The following is a 23,578-nucleotide window of genomic DNA, read 5'->3' as shown; positions in this document are numbered from 1 at the left end:
TGCCGTCGGGCACACACACACACACACACAGACACACACAGACACACACACAGACACACACACACACACACACACACACACACTGCCCACGGCCTATCCTCTCCCCGCAGGAACACCCCCTGCCCTCGGGCGCATGCACACTGCCCCACAGCCTGCCTTCTCCCTGCAGAAACCCCCCCGCCCCCAGGCGCGTGCGCACACACGCACACACGCACACACGCACACACACACACACTGCTCCACGGACAGCCGTCTCCTCTGATCTTGGCACATGGCCGAGGGTTCTGCTAGAAACTGCGGGTGCAGAGTCAGGAGGGTGGACGGGGTTGGAATGCCCCTGGGGACAGCGACCCAGGCTTTCGGGGGACTCAGGCTGAATTCTCTGGGCCGGCCACAGGACGCGTCAGGCGACAGTGCAGTTTGGAGAGGTTATTGTCGGAAACGAGCCAGCACTGAGGGTCTCTGGCTTAGCAGGGTTTTTCCGGAAGAGTCACATGGTGTTTTCATGTAGACAAGGATAAACCAGGTGAGCCCATAGGAGACAGCGGGGGCCACCCCAGCCTGCACGGGAGTCTGTCGGCGGAAGGGGTGGAGGTCACTGGGGGCCGGGCACTCCAGGAGGGCCTGGGCCTGGCCACAGAAGAGCCCACACAGGCGGGGAGGACGCGGCACACGCCGTCCGCGAGAGCAGGGCTCTGGAGCCTGGTGGGGCGTCATGCGGGCAGCCGTGCCGCTGGGCTCAGGGTGCGCACAGCCAGCTGGCCGGGACCCATGGAGCTGACCCGCCCGCCCATCAGCCTGCAGCCCAGCGAGAGGACCAGCGGCGGGGCCCAGGTGCTGCGGACAGGGCCTGCATCCCAGGACCCGTGCAGGCGTGTGGAGAACAGGGCTGGAACCCAGGCGGGAGACCCGGGAGATCCGGGACCGTAGCAGCCAGCTGGACGGCCGTGGACGTCTGCTTACCTCTGGGCTCGCGTCCTGGGTCTGTGGTTGTTTGTTGTTCATTTTATGGTAAAGTACGGTTGACATGACACGCGCCATCCTGGCAAGCGTCCAGCCCAGGGGCAGGGAGCCTGTTCACCGGCCGAGTGGCCGCCACCCACCTTCCCCGGCCCCGGCTTCTCCCCAGACAGACGCCCCTCAGCCGTGGGCAGGCCCCCTTCCCCAGCCGCCATCAGCCCTGACTTGCTTCCCGTCTGTGGGCTCGCTGCTCCGGGTGCTCCTCGGACGCGGGCCAGAGCTGCGGTTGTCCGCTTTACCAGGCTTCCGTCTCCCGGCATGTTTCCCGGGCTCGCCCGAGCTGCAGCAGGTGTCAGACTCGGCTCCCTCTCGCGGGGGAGGACTCTCCTCTGGGTGCAGACCCTGCATTCACTGTCGGTCCCTCGGTGGACGCCTGGGCTGTCTCCCCATCTTGGGTGCTGCGGTGCAGCTGCTGTGAACCCAGGCGGGCCGCCGCCTGTTTCTCCCAAGTGCCAGGAGGGTGTCCGTCGGCTGCTTCTGTGGGTGGGCGGCCTTCAGTAACCTCCAGTCGGGGACGCAGAGGCAGAACCCAGAAAGAGACCAGGCTCCCCCCTCAGGCTGCCCCCCCAGGTTGGGCAGATGTTTGGCCCTGGAGCATTGCTCGGCCACCCGTGTTTACGCCCAGAGAACGTTCTGGAAGGAGGACGCCATGCTTCCAGCACGGCTGCCACGCACCCTTGGCCGTCCAGTCGCTGCCTCTCGCAGCCCAGGGCCCCTTGTAATGTGCTCCTCCTGACTTTGAGCTGCTCTCAGGCCTGCAGAAAATAAAGCTAAATGGGGGCAGTTTCCATTCACTCGGCCGGACGCTTCATCATTCGGCAGGAAATGCTCAGACTTGTGTGAAAACTGCCCGAAAACAGCGAGTTTCCCGAGTCAGACCTGCAGGTCTGAGGATCACCTCCGCCGGCCCTGGCTCTGTGATGCTGGCCTGTCACTCCACTGCTCTGAGCTCCGGCCCTGAGGACCACAGTGCAGAGGGGAAAGCTGCAGGCTGGGAGTGAGGCGACGGGGGTCCTCACCCCGACCCTGCCCCCAGCTCGCCCGCCCTGCCTGCAGGATAAATGTCCAGGACACACTGGGCCAGGGCCGGCCAGTAAGTAGTGAGCGACTGAGGCCCCTTGCAGGTTCTTGGTTGGTCTCGTCCTGCAGGACAGCGAGAGGTTGAGAGGTGATGAGCTGTGGGTCCCCTCTAGCCTGAATATGTAGTTTTTAAATCCTTCTAACCTCAGAAAGGGTAACCTTTAGGAGATCTCTCATTCAGATTGATTTCTGAGTCCGGGCATTACAAATCGGTAAAAATAGTACACTAGGAAGAACTACAGCTTGCAAGAGATAGAAACCCAAAGAGGCTTGAGCTGAAAGAACCTGCCGTTAACTCGCATAGCAGAGAAGTCAAAGATCCTGGGTGCAGCTTCAGGCGAGGCTGGATCCAGCATGCTAACAGGCTGTCCCTGTGCTCCCTCTTGGCTCCTCCTCCTCTCAGCTCACTCCTGACTCAGGCAGGCTATTCATCAAGGTGGCCCAGTGGCTCCAGGCAGCAGAAAGAGCGCCTTCTCCCACAGGGAGGAAACACCTCTCCCCCAGGAGCCCCCTGAGGCGGGCAGACCCCAGAGGGAGAAGCACCCCCAGGACCTGCTTGTCAGAAGGATGGCATGAAGGCCAGGAGCAGGTCCCTGGAGGGCATCGCGGGTCTGTGATGACACCTCTGGGCGGCTCTCAGCTCACACAGACACCCCCAGGGGAGACGGACACCTAAAGGCGTCAGCGCAGGGTGGCCCAGCAGCCCTCCGTCTCCACGGGGACAGAGCCCACACAGGAGCAGCACCCCACCTGCCCACAGGCGAGGTCGCCTCGGGGACCCACCTGGGGACGCCGCACTCGCTCCCTGCCAGCCGTGCTCTGCTCTCACACCGCCGGCTTCGTCTCAGCTGCAAAACCCTTCACATCCCACATTTTCTCCAATTTTACAAATGGCGAAGCTGCGCTCGGGGATTGGACAGACTTCCCACATCCCGCCGTCCGAGCCTGGGGCTTAGACTCGCCGTGCGGGGCTTTCCCTGCAGCACAGCGTCGGTCTTTTGGAAAATGGTTTTGTGACCAGTTTCCTGCTTTTTCCCGTTAAGCCTCCTTGGAGTTGTGTTTGGTTCTGGCTCAGCAGTGAGGTGAACAGAGGAGACAGCGGAGAGGCAGGGGCCGGGGCCCTGAGGGGCGAGACGTGCTGGGCCGGCGAGGGGTGGGGGGCTGAATTCCCCGCCCGCCTCCCCCACTCCCCCTCCCCAGGCCCCCGGAACCTCACCATGAGGGAGAGAAGGAGAGAGGCTCAGAGCCAGGCTGCCTGGGTTTACACGAAGCAGAGTCCACATGCCTGCTGAGTGCGTGACCTCTGGCGGGTTGCTGGGTCCCTCTGGGCCTTAGTTTTCCCGTCTCTGTAGCCTGCGTGCTGAGTCACTCAGTCATGTCTGACTCTGGGCAACCCTATGGACTGTAGCCCATGGAACGCACTGGATGTAACTGCTGGGAAATGCCCATGGGTCATTGGCCAGACTGGTGTCCAGAGGGAGACGTGTAGCTCCCTCCGGGGGACTGTCCACAGGGTGGACACCACCCCATGGTGGGGCAGGGTGAGGGACGAGGGGCGGGATGGTGAGCAGTCCTGCCCGAGCGGCGGGCAGCCCCCATGCCCCCAGCCCTGGCCGTTTGCCAGGCGCCTTTGCAGATGCTGCTTCCTGTCCTTTCCATGCTGCGAGCACAGGGGGGCCTCCCAGCTGCCACCCTGCAGCAGAGTTTCTGAAAGGCTCTGGTGCGGGGCCCCAGTGAGCCCGGGGCCGCCCAGGGTCTGCGGGACCTGCAGTCAGGAGTGCGACAGTCGGGGCCCGGGAGCCAGCACCCCCTTCACCAGCACGTCCACAGAAAGCCATGGGCAGCTGCTGTCTTCCCTTGACGCCGCATGGTCACTGGAGGCCGGCGAGCCCATCCAGGGGCCACTGGAGCTGGACAAAGTGCCGGTCTCACTGCTGCTTGGGACCCGCCTGCCCAGTCCAGCCTGCAGCTCCCCGCTTTGCAGGGCTTCCTGAGCACTCAGCCAAGATTCCAGAAATCTCTGGTGTTCCATCACCACTGTTGGGTACAAGGAGCCAAAGTCCAGAAGCATTTCTATTGCCACCGTAGCCAGCCCTCCCTGTAGGCCAGTGGGTGATGGCCGTGGGGCAGCATCGTCTGCCCGGCCGAGGTGCCCAGGGGAACCTCTGCTCCGCGCCCCAGCCCAGCCCCTGCCTCCAGCACCGTCCGCGGCGTCCGCGTATCAGCTCACACCAGACTGCCGGGCCAGTGGGCTTTTGAAAACTGATTTCATGCACTTTAGCACGGCATTCTGAGCCGATGCTCACATGCACCGTCCTCCACAGATAGTAAAGTGGGGGAACAAAGAGATCACGGCCTGTCAGATGCCCCACCAGCTTCCAAGCCGAACCCTTCACGACAAATAAGGATCCCTTGCAGGGTGTAAACAGGGTGTCTTCCTGCAGGTCAGGGGTGGGGGGAGGTCTAGAGGCTCTTAGGAGCCAAAAGTGTAAGTCTAGAAGCCAGCGCGCTTTGCTCTGTGTTCACGCCAGTTTCTCTCTCCCCTGCTTGTGTCCTTTTCAGGGAAGTCTTTGTTACGGGCAGGGAGGCACTGTGCCCCAGGACGGGCTGGGGGCTGTGGGAGCCCTGCCCGGGGACAGCGGTACAGGTGGGCCTGCCGCCAGGGATGGAACCGGGCCGGGGGTGGGGAGCTGTGTGTCGCACGTGTCCACCCCCGAGCCGCCGTGGGCCCTGGCTCTGCCGCGTCTTCAAGGAGGACACCTGGGGCAGCGGACACTCACACGTGGCCCTGGCCCCACCGGGGTGGCGGCGGCATCCCACTCTGCCTTTCCCCATCCAATGGCGCCCCAGTCATTTCGCGACAGAGTCGCCGATGGCAAACATGCAAAAGACATTAACTTTATTTATGTTTTGGATTATTAATGCGGCTGTTAAAATTCCTCCAGTTAGTTTTGATTGAATTGTTTTTCTGTGTGATTCTGTTGTTTAATGGAGCGGTAAATAAGAATTTCTGATAATGAGGCCGAGCATCTGTCACAGCAACCTGGTGAGGGTTATTAACATTTCCATTAGCGGCGGGGTGGGCCGCGGTAACACGAGCCGCACAGTTAGAGCAGGATGAATAGGTGGTGTCAGGCTGAGTGCGCGTTAATTACTATTTAATTCTGCGCTGGGGGGCGGCGGGGAAGGGGCGACTCGCGAAGGTCGTCCTCTCCGCGGAGGCCCCCTCCAGAGGACCGAGTGCCCGGCCGTCTCCCCCGATGGTGACCGTCTGCTTGGTTCCTTCCACGTGTGGCCGTAAACAGACTTGAGCCCAAAGGCAGCGCCCGGGCCGCGGGCAGGGCCACGGGGGGTGAGGGCGCTGGGCTGGCATCTTGCCCCTCGCAGCCAGGCCCCCCCCCACGACAGCTCCGGGGTCCAGCCCGTCGTGGAGTTTGCCGGGAGGGGGAGGGGTACCCGGGGGGAGAAGGGAGCGGCCTGCAGGGGGCAGGGGACAGACCGGCCAGTGGGAATGCCAGGCAGAGAGAAACGTCCCCAGACGTGCACGTGGGCTGGCTGCGTTGTTCCCAGCTGCCCTGAGGCTGCCGGCAAGGCCACGGCCAAGGGGCCCTGCCAGTGCCCTTTCACCTTTCACCTGCACCTGCTGACTCCAGCCCAGCACGGTGGCGGTGGGGGGGAGCCCTCAGGGTGGGAGGAGGACCAGAGGGGTGGGTCCTCCCCAGGGGACATGCGGCGGCGGCCTCTGTGCTCCGTCCCCAAGGAGGGGCGGCCGCGGGTCCGCAGACGTCAGCTCCCCCGGGAGCAGGGCTGCGTACCCCAGCGTCCTGAACCCCTGACAGGATCACACACGCCTTTGTTTTCCTTTCTGGCTGCTCTGTGGTGTGCAAGATCTCAGCTCCCCCACCAGGGATCGAACCTGGGCCTCCGGCAGTGAAGGCAGAGTCCTAACCCCTGGATCGCCAGGCTGTTCCCACAGGTGGCCTTTGCTTTCTCGTGGAATTTAGCGTTTCCCTCAGTTGTGGTTACTGGAAAAGACCCTGATGCTGGGGAAGATTGAAGGCAAGAGGAGAAGGGGGCAACAGAGGTTAGGGAGCATCACCGAGTCAATGGACGTGAATCTGAGAAAACTCTGGGGGACAGTGAAAGACTGGGAAGGCTGGTGTGCTGCAGGCCTTGGGGTTGAAAAGAGCCGGGCAGGACTTAACGCCTGAGCAACTGCCGCAACTCGGTAACGAATGTGACAGCCGGCACCGCAGGGGCTGGGGCCTGGGTCTCCCAGCCACAGGACCTCCCCGCCACCCAGCGCAGTGAGGCTGGAGGTTGCTGACCGTCTCTGCTTGTCCCAGGCGGCCTCGCAGCTCAGTCACACGCACGTGGGTTGCTGTCTCACCTTTGTTCTCACCAGCGCCGCTGTGTCCCGGTATAAGCGCTTTTCTTCGGGATTCTCCAGATTTCACCGCGCGCACTCAGAACCGTGGTTCTGAGACGGGTCCGTGGTCGTCCTGGCAGGGACGGCCTGGGAACCGGCACGGGTGGGCGGGCTTCTCGGCTGACCCTCCGCTCTCCGCCCCGCAGCCCCCGCCCAGGCCCCGCAGCGCGTGCAGGTGAACCCGCTCACGGCCAGCCAGCTGGAGGTCACGTGGGAGCCGCCGCCGCCGGAGAGCCAGAATGGGAACATCCAGGGCTACAAGGCAAGCCCCTCGCGTGGCGCGGTCTTCCCTCTCGGCCGCCTGGGGACGAGGGCCGGCAGCCTGGGCCCCCCAGCTCACGGCGGCCCCCTGGCTCTGGCCACCCTCTGCGTCCTGCGCCAGCTCACGGCGGCTCTCGCCCTCAGAGCCGAGGGCATCGCCGAGGGGCTGGGCCGGCTCGGCCCACCTCCCACCGGGCCTGGGGGTGGGGGAGGCTCACTGTGCAGCCAGCAGCCCCTCCCTCCCAGGCCGGCACCCCCTGCCCTGCACCCCCTCGGGGAGCCTCCACCACCTTTGCTGACGGTGCAGGGGGCCCTGGGGAGACCGGGCCTTGCCCTCAGCTCCGCCTGGTGTCACTACTGGACGCTTCCCAAGTCCTGACGCAGTAGGTCCCGGGCCCGAAAGTGTGCATGTGTGACAAGCCCCCCAGGGTGCTTGGCTCCTGGGGACCTCAGTTCAAGAGCCCCAACACTGACCTGCTCTGAGCCCACATTAACTGAATGTTCCAGAAGCGGTATGGAAGGAAGGCACCAGGCCATTCCCGTAAGAGCATCGGGCGTGAACAGTCACACAAGTTGGTGGGGGGCAGGGAGCCCCTCCCAGGGTTCCACCTCCAAGGTCACCCCTGTGGACTGGGCTGGGACCCCGTGAGGTCAGCCAAAACCCTCCTGAGGTGAACAGCCCAGGGCCGTCCCTTGCAAACCCCCATCTTCCCCCCAGGGTGAGTCTCCTTGTCTGGTCTGTTGAGCCCCAAGTTGATAAGTCCTCAGACTCCATGGGCTCGCCTGCCCTGATGATGACTACTGGACTGATTAAATGTCCTTCTAAGAATGATTTCTGTAGCTGTTTTGTGAAAAGAAAGGCCTTCCTCCGTGGCAGGGCCGTTAACCATGATTGACGAGGTGACAGCGAGTCCCCTGGGCCTGGAGGCAAGGTGCTATGGGTGTGTGTCCAAACCGTGTTCCCTGTTAATAACTTCCCAGCAATAGCACCTAAACAGACGCTGACGTGGGTATTGATCTCAGTGTCCAGGTTAGTACGGCCTCTTCGAGCAGAGCGCCTCACTGGCCAGTTCAGAGCGCAGAAGCTGGAGTGCGTCTTGCAGGAGGGAATGAGCGTAGCTAACCCAGGAGGCCGTTCCGGCCTGGCCAGACGTGTGGACGCCGGACAGCCGGCCCCCGGCCTGCGCGGTCTCTGCTGCTCTGCACATGGGCCAACGGCTCTGACCGCCTGGCCCAGGTTACACCCACGGAGCCTAGGCGGATCCGCGGGTCAGGGCTGTCTCTGGGCGGCCTGGCTGGCACCGGCTTGGGGCTGTGGTTCTCTGCCAGCTGTCAAGGAAAACAGTTCAGATGACCTTACAACCCTCTGTGTGTGGGCGTCACGTTCACCCACGAGCACATAAAAGCCAGACACAAGCAAACAGACCCAGGAGAAACACGGGCCACCCAGCAGTGCTGAGCCCAGCGTGGCTCTTCTGTCCGTCATCTGAGGCTGTTTTAATGTCCACAGTATTGGGGCATGTCAATCGAAAGCTTTGACGGATGTCGGGGTTAAAATGCGGGAGCCTCGAGTGAAGTTGGGGGCTGGTGCTGTCCACAGGCTGGAGCAGGGTCTGGGTCGGTCTCCCTTACGTCCAGGAGCCTGGTCCTAAGGCACCTTCCTGGCAGTCACCTCTGTCCGCAGGCCCCGTCCTCCTGGCCTGGCCTCTGCAGAGGCGCACTCACCCCCCAGGAGCACTGGGGTCCCCCCCGGCTCTGTGGCCGCCTGTCCCCGGGCTGAGATGGGGCGCCACCCCTCTGAGCCACCGGACCTCCAGCCTCCGCTCCTCCCGACAGATCTACTACTGGGAGGCGGACAGCCAGAACGCCACGGAGAAGATGCGGGTGCTGTTCCTGCCCGAGACCACGGCCAGGCTGAAGAACCTCACCAGCCACACCGAGTACCTGGTCAGCATCACGGCCTTCAACGCCGCGGGCGACGGGCCCCGGAGCGAGCCCAGGCCGGGCTGCACCCTCCAGGCAGGTAGGAGCACGCGAGCCTCCCGCCGACCGCCCGGGCCAGCCCTGCCCCGCCGCCGCCCCCCGCCCCGCCGCTGCCCACTGCCGACCGCCGGGTCACCCCCGGCCCCGCCACTGCCCCCCGCCCCGCCGCTGCCCCCTGCCGACCGCCCGGGCCACCCCCGGCCCCGCCACTGCCCCTTTGCCCCGCCGCTGCCCACTGCCGACCACCCGGGCCACCCCCTGCCCCGCTGCTGCCCCCTGCCGACCGCCGGGTCACCCCCTGCCAACCACCCGGGCCACCCCCGGCCCCGCCGCTGCCCCTTTGCCCTGCCACTGGCCCCCCCGCCCCTCTGCTGCCCCCTGCCGACCGCCGGGTCACCCCCGGCCCCGCCGCTGCCCCCCTGCCCCGCCGCTGCCCACTGCCGACCACCCGGGCCACCCCCTGCCCCGCTGCTGCCCCCTGCCGACCGCCGGGTCACCCCCTGCCAACCACCCGGGCCACCCCCGGCCCCGCCGCTGCCCCCCGGCCCCGCCGCTGCCCCGCTGCCCCACCGCAGCCCCCCACCCCACCGCTGCCCACTGCCGACCGCCGGGTCACCCCCTGCCCCGCCACTGCCCCCTGCCGACCGCCCGGGCCACCCCCGGCCCCGCCGCTGCCCCCCTGCCCCGCCGCCGCCCCCCACCCCGCCGCTGCCCCCCTGCCCCGCCGCTGCCCCCCACCCCACCGCTGCCCCCTGCTGACCGCTGGGTCACCCCCCGCCCCGCTGCTGCCCCCCGCCCCACTGCTGCACTCTGCCCCCGCTCCAGCTCCCCCAGCTCCCCTCTCTGCCAGTCCTGAAACCCAGCCCCGTGTAGCCGGAGATTTCTGGGTCTGACTCGCGTGGTGTCTCCGGCCCCCAGCCTGGGCCTGCTGCGTGGAGCTGCTTGCTGTGAGCGCGCAGGGCAGTGGGGGACAGGCTTCCAGCTGCACGAGGCCTTGCCCCTCGCAGCCAGGATTCACCCCAGGCCCCTGGGGGCTTCTCTCGGGTCCAGCTCCCAGAGGGGGATCCCCTTGTCTGTTGACCTGCTGAGCCTGGGCTGCAGTGTGGGCCCCCCTGGGGCCTCAGCTGCAGAGCCCTCCAGAAGCAGCTGGCCTGCCATCTCTCAGGCACATGCCCTCAGGCGGGTCCCAGAGCATGCCCGGGCTGCCCTGCGGGGGGTCGCACCGCCCGTGGCCTCCTCTCCTCACCCACTGTGTGTTCTGAGCTGATTGCTCACTGTCCTGGTGACTCTCAGAATCCCCTGTGGCCTGGGGGGGCTTTGTGAGGCTGGCCAGGCCTCCCAAGGGAAAGGAGGCTGGGCCTGGGGTCCCGGGAGCTCCGAAGGGCTTCGTGAGATCCAGAGGGTCACAGGCCAGCAAAGTAGGTTCGGGAGCCCATGGAATACACACCCTCCTCTCAGGGTTCCCCAACATTCTGTGGGTTCAGTCTTCCTGGGAGCAGGGGCCCCCGAGTGCTTTGCCCCGCACAAGATGACCACAGCTGGATTGTAGGGGCCGCGCCCTCGGGGCCTGTCCCTGCAAAGCCGGGAAGGGCCCATCATGGACTCAGTGGGAAGGGGCAGAGCTGTGAGGCTGAGAGTGGGAGGCGGGGACCCTCAGGCATGGTAGGCCCAGCCGATCGTGGGGCCACAGGACCCCCAGGGATGGGGGAGAGCAGAAGCGGGGCAGGAGGGGTGGGTTTAGTGGGCATTTCTCATCTCCAAGGGGAACCAGGCTGGGGGCACGTCAGTCCCCATGCGGTGGGGGAAGCTCAGGGCTCCAGTCCAGGTGGACAGGGACCTTGGGTGGGTCGGCCTGCTCCCTGACCCCCGGCCGGCCTCTGTGTCTGCTGGGCAAAAGCGTCTCCCCGCTCAGGGTGGCCTGCAAGCTCCCCCATCTCCAGACCAAGAGGGACCGTGAGATGGTTGGGCACCAGGGGATCCCAGATGAGGACGGCCCCACAGAGGGAGAAGAGAGGAGGGCAGGGCCTTCAGCCACCACCCTCCTTGGAGCCTGGCCCCCCGGAGGCGCAGGCTTGGAGCTGACGTGCTGTCTGCATGGCGCTTCCTGTTCCTGTCTCTACTGGGAGCTGACGCGCTGTCTGCGTGGCCCTTCCTGTTCCTGTCTCTACTGTTCGTTTTTACACCTTTGTCACCGTGCTTCTCAGGCTCCTTTGTGCTTAAACACCGTCGTTTCCTCTGCTCCTCTCAGGAGGGTTTGTTTCCGATTGATCCTGGGAGGTTGGGGATGCTCAGTAAATCTCCTTTACACCCCGCTGCGCCAAGTCGAAAATAACATCTGATAAACATCTCTGTTCCGGGCGGAGGCGTGGACACATATGTGGATGATCTCTTGCTATAAAAGGAGCTTCAGTGAACGTCCTGTCCTGTTCCTCCAGCTCCCGGGACCCCCAGCTTTTTGGCGTTCTCAGAAATAACCTCCACCACGCTGAACGTCTCATGGGGCGAGCCCGCGGCGGCCAACGGCGTCCTGCAGGGCTACCGAGTGGTGTACGAGCCGCTCACACCTGTCCAAGGTAAGCCTCGCAGGGCCTGGCTCCCGCCATCAACGCGGGAAGAGGTGGGTGAACGGGCCGAGCACGTGGTGCGTTCCGCACAGCCGCCCTCCTGGGGCGCCGACCCGGTCTTCACCACCTGCTGCTCCAGAGGCCCCAGGGCTTGTCCCACCCAGACACCACGAGCCGGAACCACGTGGGCAACGTGGCCAGAGGAGGCACTGGGCCCAGACGCTGCCCCCAGCTGCTCCTCCGGCCACCCCTCATTCTAACGTTTATTCAGCGAGGGTTCTTTTAGGGCGTGCACACCGTGGGCTTGCAGGATGTTCCCTGATCGGAGACTGAAGCTGAGCCCCAGGGCGCAGAGCACACCCTGAGGGCTGAGTGGGCCTTTCTCTCTGCCCCTCTGTGTGCCCAGGACAGCGGTGCAGAGGAGGGCGGGGAGCCCCTGGTCATAGACGCAGGCAGACTGTAAAAGTTACGGATTGTTTAATGTCTAGGAGGGAAAGATACCACCCACACGTCTAACGATCTGGCTCTCCACTTAAAGTGCCGCGATAAACGTTTCCTTTAAAAATAAGCACATTCAACTAAAACAGGGAGTTGATGTGAAGAAGAAAATTTAAGCCCTAGATTTTATTTCATCGCATCTCGACTGCCACGGACTCTTGAGATTCGTGGTTATTTTCTTAAGTGCTGAGGAAGAAAAAAGGCCTCTGATGCACTCCAGCCCAGGACTCGTGTGCAGCGCCAGTCCCAAGCTGCATCCCAGATCAGACATGGATGCGTGAGGAGCACGCGTCTCAGAAAATCCATGAACTTTGGTAAATGGCAGGAGAGGCGGCATGTGGACACAAGCTGTCCAACAGCCAAGAGGCCGGGGCCACATCGACTCAGCCCTGCTCAGTCTGGGGACAGGCGGCCTGGGCATGGCTGGGGTCGCAGTCACAGCCCCAGAGGCCCTGGAGGAGATGGGCCAGGATCTTGCTCGTCCAGTGGCCAGGAAGGGCCGAGAATTACCGGACACTAGCGTTTTGCTCGCCCACGTGAGTGGGGGCGGAGACTCAGCGCTCTTTTACATGGCCACTGCCCCAGCTCCTGTCTGGAGCCCAGGTTCCTGGCCGGCATGTCCCAGGCCCCGACTCCTGCTCGTCTGTCCGGTACCCTGTCCAGGGCTGGGGCTGCTGCCCTTGACCGTGACAGCACCAGTGACTGGCTGCGCTCAGCCCGGCCGGAGGAGCCCGGGGGCCGCCTCTACCCTCAGAGCTGCCCTGAGCCGGGCCCACCCGCCCCCTGACAGCTCTGGCCCTGCTCCTGCAGGAGCGAGGCTGACCTCAGGCCTCACGCCTCCCCCAGGCGCCCCAGCAACCAGCACACACCCCATCCCTAGGGGCAGAGCTCAAGGCCCGCTGCCCGAGTGCTGCCCTGGTGACCTGTGACCTTCCAGACGCGCCCTGCTCACCACCAACCCGGGCCCGCTTCTCAGGATCCCACCCGGAGCCTGCCTGGACCGCGGCCGCTCCCTGAACCCGATTCTTCAGTCACACGCTGGGCCCGAGCCCTTCCGGCCTCCACGGCCCTCGGCCTGGGAAGGTGGGGTCTGCCAGGCGGGGCTGCAGGGAGGCCGTGCCTAGGGCAGGGCAGGGCCACTGGCGACAGGTGTGGGGCCGAGCACCGGAAGTCCTTACTCTGGGCTCGGCTGGGGGCCTCGCACTGGCCAGCGCTGGTGGACGCCGGAACAGCAGCCACTTTGGGGCAGGGGGAGGCTTAGGAAGTGTTTGCACACAAGTCCCCACACCTCGGCCTGTCCCTCCCCAGGGCCCCCCAGTTCCTGGATTATGTCTCCCCCCCAGCTTAGGGCGGCCGGCCAGTCTGATGGGTGTGCGGGCCTCTTGAGTGGGGGTCTCCTGGAGAAGCCTGGCCCCCTTCCCTGTGGGATCCAGGATCCCCACAGGCAACCATGGAAGTGGTGACGGGGGCTCCAGACAATTTCGATACGTTCACGTGTCTCAGAGGACCCGGTGTCTCCCGGAAACGCGGCTGCAAGCATGGGGGACCCTCGGGTGTCTTCACTCTGTGCCGGCTCTCTGTGGCAGCTGGCTCCCCGTGAAGACCACCAAGGGCGTGATATGTACATTACACACGCGCACACGCACGTTTGCAGTGAAGACAGTAAACAGAAGTCGTGAAGCGGAGCCCTCGCCCCGGCCGACCCTGCGTGCCCCGCCCCGGGCCCAGACCTGGTGGGCTGCCCTCAGCCCAGGGAGCGGGGGCCCAGCGTGGACCCAGGAGAGCCCGGGCCCACCCGGGTGTCGCCCCAGCCCTCAGAGCACCAGGCCCTGATCCTGGGAATCTGATTCCATGGAAGAGCTGTTTTTATGTTTTCTAAAAATGTCTTTTAAATGGGGGAAAGACTGAAGGCAGGAGGAGAAGGGGATGAAAGAGGATGAGATGATTGGATGGCATCACTGACTCAACGCACATGAGTTTTAGCAAGCTCCGGGAGACGGTGAAGGACAGGGAGGCCTGGCGTGCTTCAGTCCATGGGGTCGCAAAGAGTCGGACATGGCTGAGCTACTGATCATCAACAACAAAATGTTTTAAATGGAAGTATTTTAGGAAATTGCACCATGAGGCTTTGTAGTGCAGGGCACAGTTTTAAAATGGACAAACGAACAAGATTCCGCCGTGGTTGGGACGGAATGGGGGGTTGGGATGGGACGGAGGTGGGGGGGACAGAGTGTGCAAAATCTGTGCCCAGGGTTGGTTCTACTCTAAGGAGAAGGTATTTCTTTTTTAACAACAAAAAAGGTGGGGGGTGCTGCTCTGCCAAAATCTATACATCCCACAGGACCCCAGCATCAGCTGGTGATGGTCTCCATGTGTGCGGGCTGTCCAGAGCGATGGAGCTGAGGGGCAGCTTTGCTGGGCAGAAACCCCTGCTTCTCCAGTGAAGAGCTCCAACCAGGCAAAAGCCACCAGAATCGCTCTGAAATAATTGGGAAGAGAATGACTTAGCTGAGCAAGTGTTTGATAAAGGGCGCGATGTGAACGCAGAAAGCCACGGGAAGGGGCCCTGGGACCTGCAGGACTGGAAGGATTTGCTCTGGCGACTTGGAAGCTGGACCCCTTTGGCACAAGGACACGCTTTTGGGGCTCTTCTGAGGTCAAAGCCGCCCCAGGACTCGAGGTGCAGAGAACACCGGCCACTCGCAGTGAGCGCAGACAGGCAGCCCACGGTCTCGGGAAGCCCTGCGGTCCTCTGTGTGGGGGACGCAGTGGGGTGGACCCTGGACCCTGGACTGCAGGCACCGGGCGCAGCTTGTCCACTCGGCCTCTGCTGACCGACCCCACCACAGCCTGACACCCCACCCAGAGGTGCCCGGCTCCGGCAGTGGGTGGGAGGCTCGGAGAAGTCCCACAGTCTAGAGGTTCTGTAGCTTTTTTGTTCAAACGCGTTTTCAAACTTGTCATAAAGAACCTTATTTTCCCTCCTGGAAAAGGCTGCATTTATGTATTTTTCAGGATGTATCTTCCTCCCAAAATATTGAAGCTCTGTTTTCTAATTAAACACCGTGCAGCCAGCATCGCACGCGCTCTATCCCCGTGTCTGAGGGCGAGGGCTCCGGGCCATCCCCGTCTCTGGGTGGAGGCACCGCTGTCCGTGGTGACAGGTTCTGCATCCTCGTGTCAAGTCCTGGGCGAAGCTGTGCTTGTCATGCATGGCTGAGGCCTTTACACCACAGGGTGGTCCCCACTAGGCGGGGGAAGGGGTGCACCTTTAACCCCAAGAAGTCTTCCCGAGTCTTCCTCTCCCACGATCTCTCCTCCAGGACTGAGTCGAGAAGCCTGAGGTCGCCTCCGACGTGACTCAGGACTTTGCGGGAAGGGGCCCTCCAGATCCCAAGGCCCTGCCCTCCGGGTGGTGCTGGTCGCCGGGTTCTCTGCCCCCGACCTGACCAGCGAGCCTGACCGCCTCCTCCCACGTGTTGTCAGGGCGCTTCTTCCCTTGTCAGCACCCGCTTATCAAGCTTAGACTCTAATTGCACTTATCTGTGCTGAAAATTGGCCATTATCACCACTTAAACGCCTCCTGATTGTAAGAAAAACTTCCTTAGCAGACCGAGAGACCTCCGCCGTTGATAGCAGAGCCGGGCAGGCAGGCGGGGCTCAGGGCCCCTCTGAATCTGCCCCTCTCCCCATTCCTGCGGCCACAGGGGTCAGCAAAGTGGTGACTGTGGATGTGAAGGGGAGCTGGCCGCGCTGGCTGAAGGTGCGGGACCTCACCAAGGGAGTCACCTACTTCTTCCGCGTGCAGGCGCGGACCATCGCGTACGGGCCCGAGCTGCAGGCCAATGTCACAGCCGGGCCGGCCAAGGGTGAGTAGCCAGCCCCCTCCGTCCTCTTGCGGGTCTGTCTGCGCCCCAGTGAGCCATCGTGGCCGCTCAGAACTGGCTTCAGCTTGGGTCTCTGTTGGTCCCGTCGTCTTTTTTTTTTAACTTTTGGCTGCACCCCATGCCGTGTGGAGCCTCAGGTCCTCGAACAGGGATCAGCCCAGGGCCCCATGCAGTGGAAGCAGGGGCCCCCAGGGGCGTCTCTTGGCCCTGTAAAAAAGCAGGTATTAACGCCAAGAGTCTGAACGTGAACACATTCAGTATAGACGAGCAAATTCCTAGGCAAGTTTGTATTTCTTTTCTGGGAAAATTATTAAGACAAAATAAGTGCATTCAATTCAAGATACACAAGAAAACTTTGAAGTTTTCACACATGAGGCTGAGCCAAGGTTTCCACTTCACAAACGACCTTGGCCTCTGTTTACGGAGTGCTTATGGAGGCGAGGCCAGGGCAGCGGATCCAGGGGGCACCTCCACGCCTCGCCTCTCTTGATCCTCTGAGGGACCTGTGAGGCCTGCGTCAGCCCACACCCTGCCCCTACTCTCCAGAGGAGGAGCCTGAGACTGAGCTCGGTGGTCCTGCCTGGAGAGGCTCCACGGGCGAGGAGTCCCCAAAGCCCCCTGCTCTGCTCTGTCCACAGGGTCCCCGGGCTCCCCTCGAGACGTCTCGGTCACCAAGTCCACCTCTGAGCTGACCCTGCAGTGGACGGAGGGCCGGGCCGGCAGGACGCCCACCACAGGCTACGTCATCGAGGCCAGACCCTCAGGTAGGGTGGGCGCCACCCCGAAACCGTGTCCCTGCGTCTGTACAAGGAGGGACGTGTCCAAGCGGCGGGCCTGCCTGGCAGTATCTCCCTGATGACAAGGGGACCGAGGGGGTGGTGCTGAAATGAGAGCCTCCCTCTCACTGCCCCCACCCTCTGTTTTCATAACCATGACTGTGCTCATAACCTCACGGGCATCAGCCCCATGACAAGGTGGCCCCGTGAGCCGGGTTTAGGGGAGGGTTTGCCTGGAGAATCCCAGGGATGGCAGAGCCTGGTGGGCTGCTGTCTATGGGGTCGCACAGAGTCGGACACGACTGAAGCGACTTAGCAGCAGCAGCAGCAGCAACGGTCACTCAGATACAAGTGCTGAGGACTTAGGGCCCCTCACACAGCCCTCGGCTCACCGGTGACAGCCGCGAGTGGCTCGAGACAGGCTGAGGGTCTCGGTGGACCGCGTCCTGCTCCCCCCTCACTGTGAGCCTTCCTGCCAGGAGTGGTGCCCACGTCACCTGCTGAGAGCGAGGCTGAGACCCACCTGACCCCGTCCGCCCTGGGAGGGCTCTCCCCTTCCTTCAGTTCAGTTAATACCTTTTGTTATTGCTGTTGTTCAACTACTCAGTCGTGTCCAACTCTTTGCGACCCCATGGACTGCAGCACTCCAGGCCTCCCTGCCCATCACCAACTCCTGGAGTTTGCCCAAACTCATGTCCATTGAGTCGGTGATGCCATCCAACCATCTCATCCTCTGTCACTCCCTTCTTCTCCTGCCCCCAATCCCTCCCAGCATCAGGGTCTTTTCCAGTGAGTCGGCTCTTTGCATCAGGTGGGCAAATGTTGGAGCTTCGGCTTTTAGGAAGGACTTACTGGAAAATGAACTTCTGATGGGTTAAGTCTGGTGTTACAGCCGGGGGTGGGGTGTCGCCCACACAGGAGCACTGCACGTTCAGACAGCTGCACAGCTCAGCATGAACCTCTGAGGGTGAGCGTACCTGGTGGGCCAGCGCCACGCTCAGAAAGCAAATCGCCGGGTCCCTCCCGCTAGATGGAGTCCAGCTCTGGGCGCGTTTCAGACTACGACCTAAAGCAGCTATTAGACCAGGAGGAAGGGGCCCTGAAGCTGCAGACCCCACAGTGTCACAGGTGCCCCTCCTCCCCAGCAAACTGGTTCTGAGAGGTTCCTTATTAGAAGTGCCTCTACAGACTTCTAAGGAGAAACCTAGTCCATAAACCAAGGCAGTTTCTGTGAAACGTGAATGATTCTTTGGCTCCCACTCCCATGCTCAGCCTCCAGCCTGGGACCCAGTCAGTTTCTGATGAGCAGGGTGCTCGTCCTGTGCTGGGAACAGGACAAATCTGGGGCAGGCCCGGGCCCAGCCAGCACCGTGGCTAAAAGGCCCCTGGGGTCTGGGCCCAAACAAGGCTGTGGAGGCCATGCTGACCCAAAGGAAGCAAGCTGTTTGCCCCTCAAGTCCAGGGGTTACCCTGCTCGCTCCCCAGACCCCCACGGTGCTCATGGATAGAGCTCCAACGATTTAGATGGGGAAAAAATATGTCTTTATCCTCACTAACCTCTAACTGAAAGTAGCACTTCCTTCACTGATAAATGCACGGTAGCTTCCTCCGCTGCTGTAACCGTGCACCGAGCACACGGCGGCTTAAATAACAGAGACGTGCCATCTCCCAGGTCCAGAGGCGGGAAGCCTCAGATCAAGGTGTCGGCAGGCTGGTTCCCGAGGCTGGCCGAGCCGGGGGTGGGCGGGTCCGGTCCAGCGCCTCCCCGGCTCCCGGAGCATCACCCACAGCCTCCACGGCGCCTTGGCTTGTGGCAGAAGCATCATCCAGGCCCCGACCTTCCTCGTCACCTGGCCTCCTCCCTGTGTTCCTGCCTGCGTCCAAATGTCCCCCTTTTATTTCTTTTCTCCATTTACTGTTTTGGACGAGCTGGGTCTTCTTTGCTGCACATGAGCTTTCTCCAGTCGCAGAGAGTGGGGCCCACTATCTAGTCGTGGTGCGCGGCTTCTCTCGCGGCGGAGCACACACTCCGGTGGGCGGGCTTCAGGAGCTGTGGCCCACAGGCTTTGTTGCTCCGTGGCATGTGGGATCTTCTCAGAGCAGAGGTCGAACCCGTGTGCCCTGCACTGCCAGGTGGATTCTCAGCCACTGGATCACCACAGAAGTCCCTCATTCCCCTTCTTGGAAGGGCCCCAGTCATGTGGAACTAGGGCCCACCCGCATGACCACATCTTAATTAATTGCATCTGCAGAGACCCTATTTCCAAATAAGATCACGCTCTGAGAGCCTGAGGATCAGGCCTCGAGAGTGTGAATGACAAGTGGAGGCAATTCAGTCCACGGCAGGAGGTGAGAAGCCGCCTAAGTCCCTGCAGTGGCTGGGAGGCTGCTGGCAGTAAGAGTCACGGCCGCGTTCGTGTCACGTGCCAGCTGTGGAGAGAATCCCCGGATCCTTCACACTCATCCTTACGTTGGAATTACGTCATCTGCGGACCCTGCTCTACCTCCTTATCCAAGGTGTTCGTGACAAAGCCAAGACTTCCGAGTTCCCTGGTGTGAGGCTGTCACAGAAATCCACGTTTCTCTACCATGTCTTCCAAAGACCGCATGGCTCACCCAGGGCACTGAGAAGACCCACGCGACCCAGACCTTCCTTGCAGCCTGGAGACGGACATGGCTGTGAACCTCCGGGTACCGCCAGGCACTTAGCATCACCAGTGTTACTCGTTTCCTTTTCCGCTGTATTCCACACATCTGAAACCACTCTGAGACGGGGTCCTTCAAAGTCAGCCAGCTGTCAGAGGGTCCACGGCACCGAGAAAAGATAAGGAAGCCTTGGTCTCGAGCAGGGGCCCCGAGGTCCTCAGCCTCCATGATCTAACGCCTGCTGGTCTGAGGTGGAGCTGATACAATCACAACAGAAACAAAGTGTGCATCAAACACAACGCTCTTGAATCATCCTGAACACCGCCCCCCGCCCCAGCCCTGTCCATGGAAAAACTGTCTTCCAGGAAACCCGTCCCTGGCGCCAAAAAGGCGGGGGACCACTGGAGATGAGATGCACCCGCGACGCTTCCCGAGTCGCCTCCCTCTGCCTGAAAGCGGGCTGCCAGCGGCCGACTGGGCCAGGGCAGGCTGACCGGCTCACCGTCCAGCCTCTGAAAGTCGAGAAAGACGCCCCCTGCACTCTAGAATGGAGGCCTGCAGCTGCTTGGAGTCAGATGAAACGTGGTTACAGATTGTCAATGTTTAAACTCTTGCCGGTACCATGAGCTTTGGAGCTCGGCTGTCATCTGTTACAGGCCTCATTGCACAGAGAGTTAAATGCGGCACCGTCTTGCTGCCGCCTCCCCGAGCCCTCTGTGGGGCAGTGGAGTCGGAAGGGAGCTTGGTTGTGGTGTGGGCCCCTGGGACAGGGAGTTTTTGCTCAGAGGCTGCCCAGGGTCTGGGAAGACTGAGCCCATTTTGGGGAGGCCCCAGGGGCCCCAGGGTGCCTACTGTTCACCCACCAATCTCATCTCCATCTTGCCCTATAAAGCATGGAGCTCACTCACTTGGCTGGTCCGGGAGGGCGGCCAGCAGGCCTGGACAACCCGGACAGGGCCGTGAACCCTGTGTACCTGCATGTTGACCAGCCAGTCCTGCTGATGAGCAGGCGGGATCGGGACCGTCCCCAGGAAACAGAGACGCAAAAAGACAAAGTGGCTGTCTGAGGAGGCCTTACAAATCGCTGAGAAGAGAAAGGCAAAGGAGGAAAGGAAAGATACACCCATCTGAGTGCAGAGTTCCAAAGAATAGCAAGGAGAGATAAGAAAGCCTTCCTCAGTGATCAACGCAAAGAAATAGAGGAAAACAATAGAATGGGAAAGACTAGAGATCTCCTCAAGAAAATTAGAGATACCAAGGGAACATTTCACGCAAACATGGGCTTAATAAAGGACAGAAATGGTATGGACCTAACAGAAGCAGAAGGTATTAAGAGGTGGCAAGAATACACAGAGGAACTATGCAAAAAAGATCTTCATGACCCAGATAATCAGGATGGTGTGATCACTCACCTAGAGTCAGACATCCTGGAATGCAAAGTCAAGTGAGCCTTAGGAAGCATCACTACAAACAAAGCTAGTGGAGGTGATGGAATTCCAGTTGAGCTATTTCAAATCCCGAAAGATGATGCTGTGAGAGTGCTGCACTCAATATGCCAGCAAATTTGGAAAACTCAGCAGAGGCCACAGGACTGGAAAACGTCAGTTTTCACACCCATCCCAAAGAAAGGCAATGCCAAAGAATGCTCAAACTACTGCACAGTTGCACTCATCTCACACGCTAGCAGAGTAATGCTCAAAATTCTCCAAGCCAGGCTTCTACAGTACGTGAACTGAGAACTTCCAGATGTTCAAGCTGGATTTAGAAAAGGCAGAGGAACCAGAGATCAAATTGCCAGCATCTGTCGGATCATTAAAAAAGTGAGAGTTCCAGAAAAACATCTATTTCTGCTTTATTGTCTATGCCAAAGCTTTTGACTGTGTGGATCACAACAAACTGTGGAAAATTCTTCAAGAGATGGAAATACCAGACCACCTGACCTTCCTCCTGAGAAATCTGTATGCAGGTCAGGAAGCAACAGTTAGAACTGGACGTGGAACAACAGACTGGTTCCAAATCGGGAAAAGAGTATGTCAAGGCTGTATATTGTCACCCTGCTTATTTAACTTATATGCAGAGTGCATCATGAGAAACGCTGGGCTGTATGAAGCACAAGCTGGAATCAAGGTTGCCAGGAGAAATATCAATCACCTCAGATACACAGATGACACCACCCTTATGGCAGAAGGTGAAGAAGAACTAAAGAGCCTCCTGATGAAAGTGAAAGAGGAGAGTGAAAAAGCTGACTTAAAATTCAACATTCAGAAAACGAAGATCATGGCATGTGGTCCCGTCACTTCATGGCAAATAGATGGGCAAACAATGGAAACAGGGACAGACTTTCCTTTTTGGGCTCCAAAATCACTGCAGATGGTGACTGCAGCCATGAAATTAAAAGACACTTGCTCTTTGGAAGAAAAGCTATGACCAACCGAGACAGCATATTGAAGAGCAGAGACGTTACTTTGCCAACAAAGGTCCATCTAGTCAAGGCTATGGTTTTTCCAGTAGTCATGTATGGATGTGAGAGCTGGACCATAAAGAAAGCTGAGCGTTGAAGAATTGATGCTTTTGAACTGTGGTGTTGGAAAAGACTCTTGAGAGTCCCTTGGACAGCAAGGAGATCCAACCAGTCCATCCTAAAGGAAATAAGTCCTGAATATTCATTGGAAGGACTGATGCTGAAGCTGAAGTTCTAATACTTTGATCACCTGATGTGAAGAACTGACTCATTGGAAAAGACCCTAATGCTGGGAAAGGTTGAAGGCAGAAAGAGAAGGGGACAATAGAGAATGAGATGGTTGGATGGCATCACTGACTCGATGGACATGAGTTTGAGCAAGCTCCGGGAGTTGGTGATGGACAGGGAAGCCTGGCGTGCCACAGTCCCAGGGGTCAGAAAGAGTCAGACATGACTGAGCACTGAACTGAACTGAACTGAACCGAATTCTGCTGATGCTCTGACACGAACACCTGAAACTGAACAGCTACTAAGGAAATTCGCATGGGGCTAGAACGCAGACTCCCTCCCAGTCCTGGAGAAGGGCGGTCAGACAGCACGGACTCGGCCCCAGACCCCGCCGGACAGTCCTGCCGGAGGTTCACTTCTGGGGCTTTGAGAAGGTGCCCCCCAGTTGGTGTTGCCAAGCTCCGGGGAAGGCAGCGGGAACTGCGCACTGGGCATATGCAGCTAATTTATTCACACAAATTATTCCGAGGCGTTTCACTGTGTAGATCAAGAAGCCTCATTTACATATTTACACAATAGGCGGGAATGGTGCTGAAGCAGCTATAAATATATTTTCCTCTCCAAAGCAGCCGTGAAATACACAGATTTAGGATGTTCCGAATGCAAGGAGACATGGCGTTGCCTTTTTCACAAATAATGTGTTTAGCCCGGAGATGGGCGCGGCTGAGATGGATTACGGTCCTTGGTCCCTGGGTGGGGGCCAGGGGTCTTCCCCCAAAACTTTCAGTCCTCCTGGGAGCCCCCCAGGCCCCTCCCCACTCATTCTGTCCACTTGCAGTCTTTGACTGCAGGACTTTTCAGCGGAACAAAGGAAAACATCAGTGTTTTGCCGAAGGTTTAAAAATCCACAGAAGTGGCTGAGTCAGCACCCTCAGCAGGCGCGCTGTGGCTACAGTTTTCAACTGTGCCGCCGGCCTGTGCTCACGCCCGTCTCCCTCACAGCCAGTCAGCCTCTGCGGACGTTTATTCCAGGGCTGGGCCCCCCATCACAGGCCATCCTTTGCATTTCAACATTCATCTCGTGTGTCCTGCCTTAAACAAGGACCAGATAAAATACAATTTTTTTTAATCAGATGTATTTAGCCTCAAATTTAATCCCCACCATGTAAGTTAAATTTCCGACCCAGACCATTTATACAAAGAGAAATGGCAGCGTTCAAGAAATAAACGGGCTTCCCCAGTGAGTCAGCAGTGAAAAACCCACCTGCCAGTGCAGGAGACTGAGCTGGGCTGAAGATCCCCTGGAGAAGGAAATGGCAACCCACCCCAGTGTTCTTGCCTGGGAAATCCCCTGGATGGCGGAGTCTGGCGGGCTACAGTCTATGGCGTCGCGAGAGAGTCAGACACGACTTAGAGACCAAACACCACCAAGAAATGAACAGCTGCAGGCTCAGAACTGCAAGCCGACACCCCGCGTTCATTGGTGAGTTGGTGGCACCAGAAATCTCGGGCCATGAATGACAGTTTCATTCAGTGCGGACACTGTCTGACTGTCCAGGAAATCAGACTTTTGTACTGGCGTCTGCCTGCGCTTCTGGGTGTTGGGGGACCCACGGAGCGCAGACCCCGGGATGTGCCTGCGCCGGGCGGGGCTCTGGTCAGGAGGGAGGTCATCCTGGTTCCCCGGTGCTGAGGATGTCGTCCCGGAGACATGGGCCTCCTGCCGCCGCCAGGCGAGGAGGGAG

General features: G+C 60.5%; 1 protein-coding gene across 1 annotated transcript in view; it reads left to right on the top strand.

The window, feature by feature from the left end:
- The window catches only part of SDK1 (sidekick cell adhesion molecule 1), a 729,776-nt gene that overhangs the window by 682,217 nt on the left and 23,981 nt on the right, over window positions 1-23,578 (top strand). Inside the window, exons 36-40 of the mRNA XM_042240546.1 lie at window positions 6,676-6,791; window positions 8,627-8,813; window positions 11,209-11,346; window positions 15,543-15,704; window positions 16,361-16,486. Coding sequence (XP_042096480.1) covers window positions 6,676-6,791; window positions 8,627-8,813; window positions 11,209-11,346; window positions 15,543-15,704; window positions 16,361-16,486 — 729 coding nt within the window. The remainder of the gene's footprint in view (window positions 1-6,675; window positions 6,792-8,626; window positions 8,814-11,208; window positions 11,347-15,542; window positions 15,705-16,360; window positions 16,487-23,578) is intronic.

Source organism: Ovis aries, chromosome 24 (genome assembly GCF_016772045.2).
Source record: "Ovis aries strain OAR_USU_Benz2616 breed Rambouillet chromosome 24, ARS-UI_Ramb_v3.0, whole genome shotgun sequence".
Lineage (NCBI taxonomy): Eukaryota > Metazoa > Chordata > Mammalia > Artiodactyla > Bovidae > Ovis > Ovis aries.
Note: the sequence above shows the minus strand (reverse complement) of the source record. Positions and strands in the feature narration are given on the sequence as shown.